This window comes from Asparagus officinalis, chromosome 5, assembly GCF_001876935.1.
Source record: "Asparagus officinalis chromosome 5, Aspof.V1, whole genome shotgun sequence".
Taxonomy (NCBI): Eukaryota; Viridiplantae; Streptophyta; class Magnoliopsida; order Asparagales; family Asparagaceae; genus Asparagus; species Asparagus officinalis.
In genome coordinates this window covers 97,417,877-97,419,981 of record NC_033798.1, presented here as the reverse complement: position 1 = coordinate 97,419,981, position 2,105 = coordinate 97,417,877, and the positions used below count along the sequence as shown (strand labels likewise).

General features: G+C 36.8%; 1 protein-coding gene across 1 annotated transcript in view; it reads right to left on the bottom strand.

Moving 5' to 3' along the window:
• LOC109840303 (aldehyde dehydrogenase family 2 member B7, mitochondrial-like) overlaps positions 848–2,105 on the bottom strand; it is a 10,494-nt gene continuing 9,236 nt past the window's right edge. Inside the window, 4 exon segments of the mRNA XM_020408883.1 lie at positions 848–1,332; positions 1,686–1,747; positions 1,837–1,891; positions 1,893–1,966. Of these exon segments, the coding sequence (XP_020264472.1) occupies positions 1,059–1,332; positions 1,686–1,747; positions 1,837–1,891; positions 1,893–1,966 (465 nt within the window). The 3' untranslated portion in view covers positions 848–1,058.

Sequence of the window (2,105 nt, the reverse complement as noted above, 5' to 3'; positions counted from 1 at the left end):
CCGCCTCCGTTTTATAAATAATAACTATAAATGGTGTTTTTCAAAATATATTTGAAAAAAAAAACACCATGGCATAGTGTTTTTTTAAAAAACACAACATTTGACAAACACCTCGATTGCCAAACACACCCGTATGAGTGAGATGCTGTGTAAATGATAAAGAGTGGATCTTTGAAAATTTAATTATTTACAATTTATAGGTACAGAGTTTAGTGAGAAAAAGCTGAAGTAGTTCTGTGAGACACCAAAATTAACAGGGTTTATGTGGAATTTCTTTTTCAAAGCAGGTTTCTTGTAGATAATACCCCTGCTCGAGAGAAATCACAGGGAGGGGATTTCAGAGTTCAGCCTTCAAACCCATGGTCGCTCTATTCAACGATTAGGGATGGACTAGAGTTGAAAACACGCGGAGGCAAGAAACTGATAAACTACAATTTTGCACCATTTGTTGCATCCTACCAAAATTTTGAAATAGAGGGGTGCTATGGAATCAGACTAAAGTCATCATCTATTTTATGCTCAAACAACAATCAGATAGACTAAAACCTCTGCGTTGTCAGAAATTAATACACGCAGCAAATGAGCCCGTGGATGATAAAAATATCGACAAATATGATTAAGAGTAACAAAATAGCCTAAACATATAAAACAAAGTTTTAGCACATACAAAAAGTAGCCACAACTGCAGAAAGCATGAGAAAAGGAAATATAAAAAAAGTATAATAATAATAAATAAATAAAAATAAAGAAGACAAAAGACCCAACTTTTAAAAGGATTAGCGGAACAGGAAGCTGAATGTTGACTACACACTGACAAAAATGTGGACAGCACAATAATGCAGTTCAATATTGAGTCCTATATGCACATAAGATTAGCGACCACGAAAATAAAATATCGTACATAATTTATACTGAAAAGTAGAACAACATTAGACACAAGCTGCTTGATGTAAAACAATTCATAACCAAACCAAAGCCCTTATTCATGGGATACAGCATTATTTTCGTCATTGTCTCATCAGATAAGTTTAAAATTCATGGGGTTATGTAAACAACACCTACAACCAAGCAGGATTCTTGAGAGGAGTAACAACTGCCTTAACCTGCAAGTAGGCCTTAAGGCCGTCAATGCCCTTCTCTCTTCCTTGGCCACTCATCTTGAATCCCCCGAAAGGAATTGCTGCATCAAAAACATCGAAGCAGTTAACCCACACGGTACCAACCTTCAATGCTCGGATTAGAGTGTTAGCGTTGTCAAGGTTGCTTGTGAAAACTCCAGCAGCTAGGCCGTAGCGAGTGGTATTAGCTCTCTTTATCACTTCATCGAGGTCTCTGCCATTGATAATGTCAACAGACAGATTAAATGTATAGCAATTTGAATGAGATTATTTGCAAATAATAATCCGATATCCTCTAAACTATTTTATTAGCACTTACACCTCTTATAACTTCAAGACGGTCAAATGGGAATCTCACGAAAATAAATTACCTTTTGCTCTCAGTTTAATTGAAAAAAAAGACTAAACTGCCCTGTAAATTGAGGGCAAAACAACAACCGTTGTCTGAGATTCAGGTGTAAGTTCCAATAAAACAAATTCGGAGTAACAAGTGGCTATCCAGAGGTGTATGCAATGAACCCATTTGAATTAACAACAATACAAAGTGTATGATAGATAACAACTCACCTAAATTTTAGGATGCTCTGCACTGGTCCAAAGATCTCTTCCTTGGCAATGGCCATATCATCCTGGTGAATGTGAGAAATGAACAAATAAATCATCAGTGGAATTAGTTGAAAGTGGATTTATTAAAAGTTCAGTGATTGCTACGTGATACCTGGACATCGGAGAAAATGGTGGGTTGAATGTAGAAGCCCTTGCTGCCATATCTANGTCACAAGGTTAGCACCGCTATCCACACCTGACCTTATGCAGCGAAGGATCTTATTAAATTGCTCATCATCAATCTGAGGTGAAGACGTCATAGAGGAGAAAATTAATCACCAAAAGTTTAGCAAAGGGATGGTTTACACAACCAATAAGACAAACTGAAATGCATATTGATTTCCCGGGAGAGAACTTTACAATCTCCCTTGGCTGAAATGG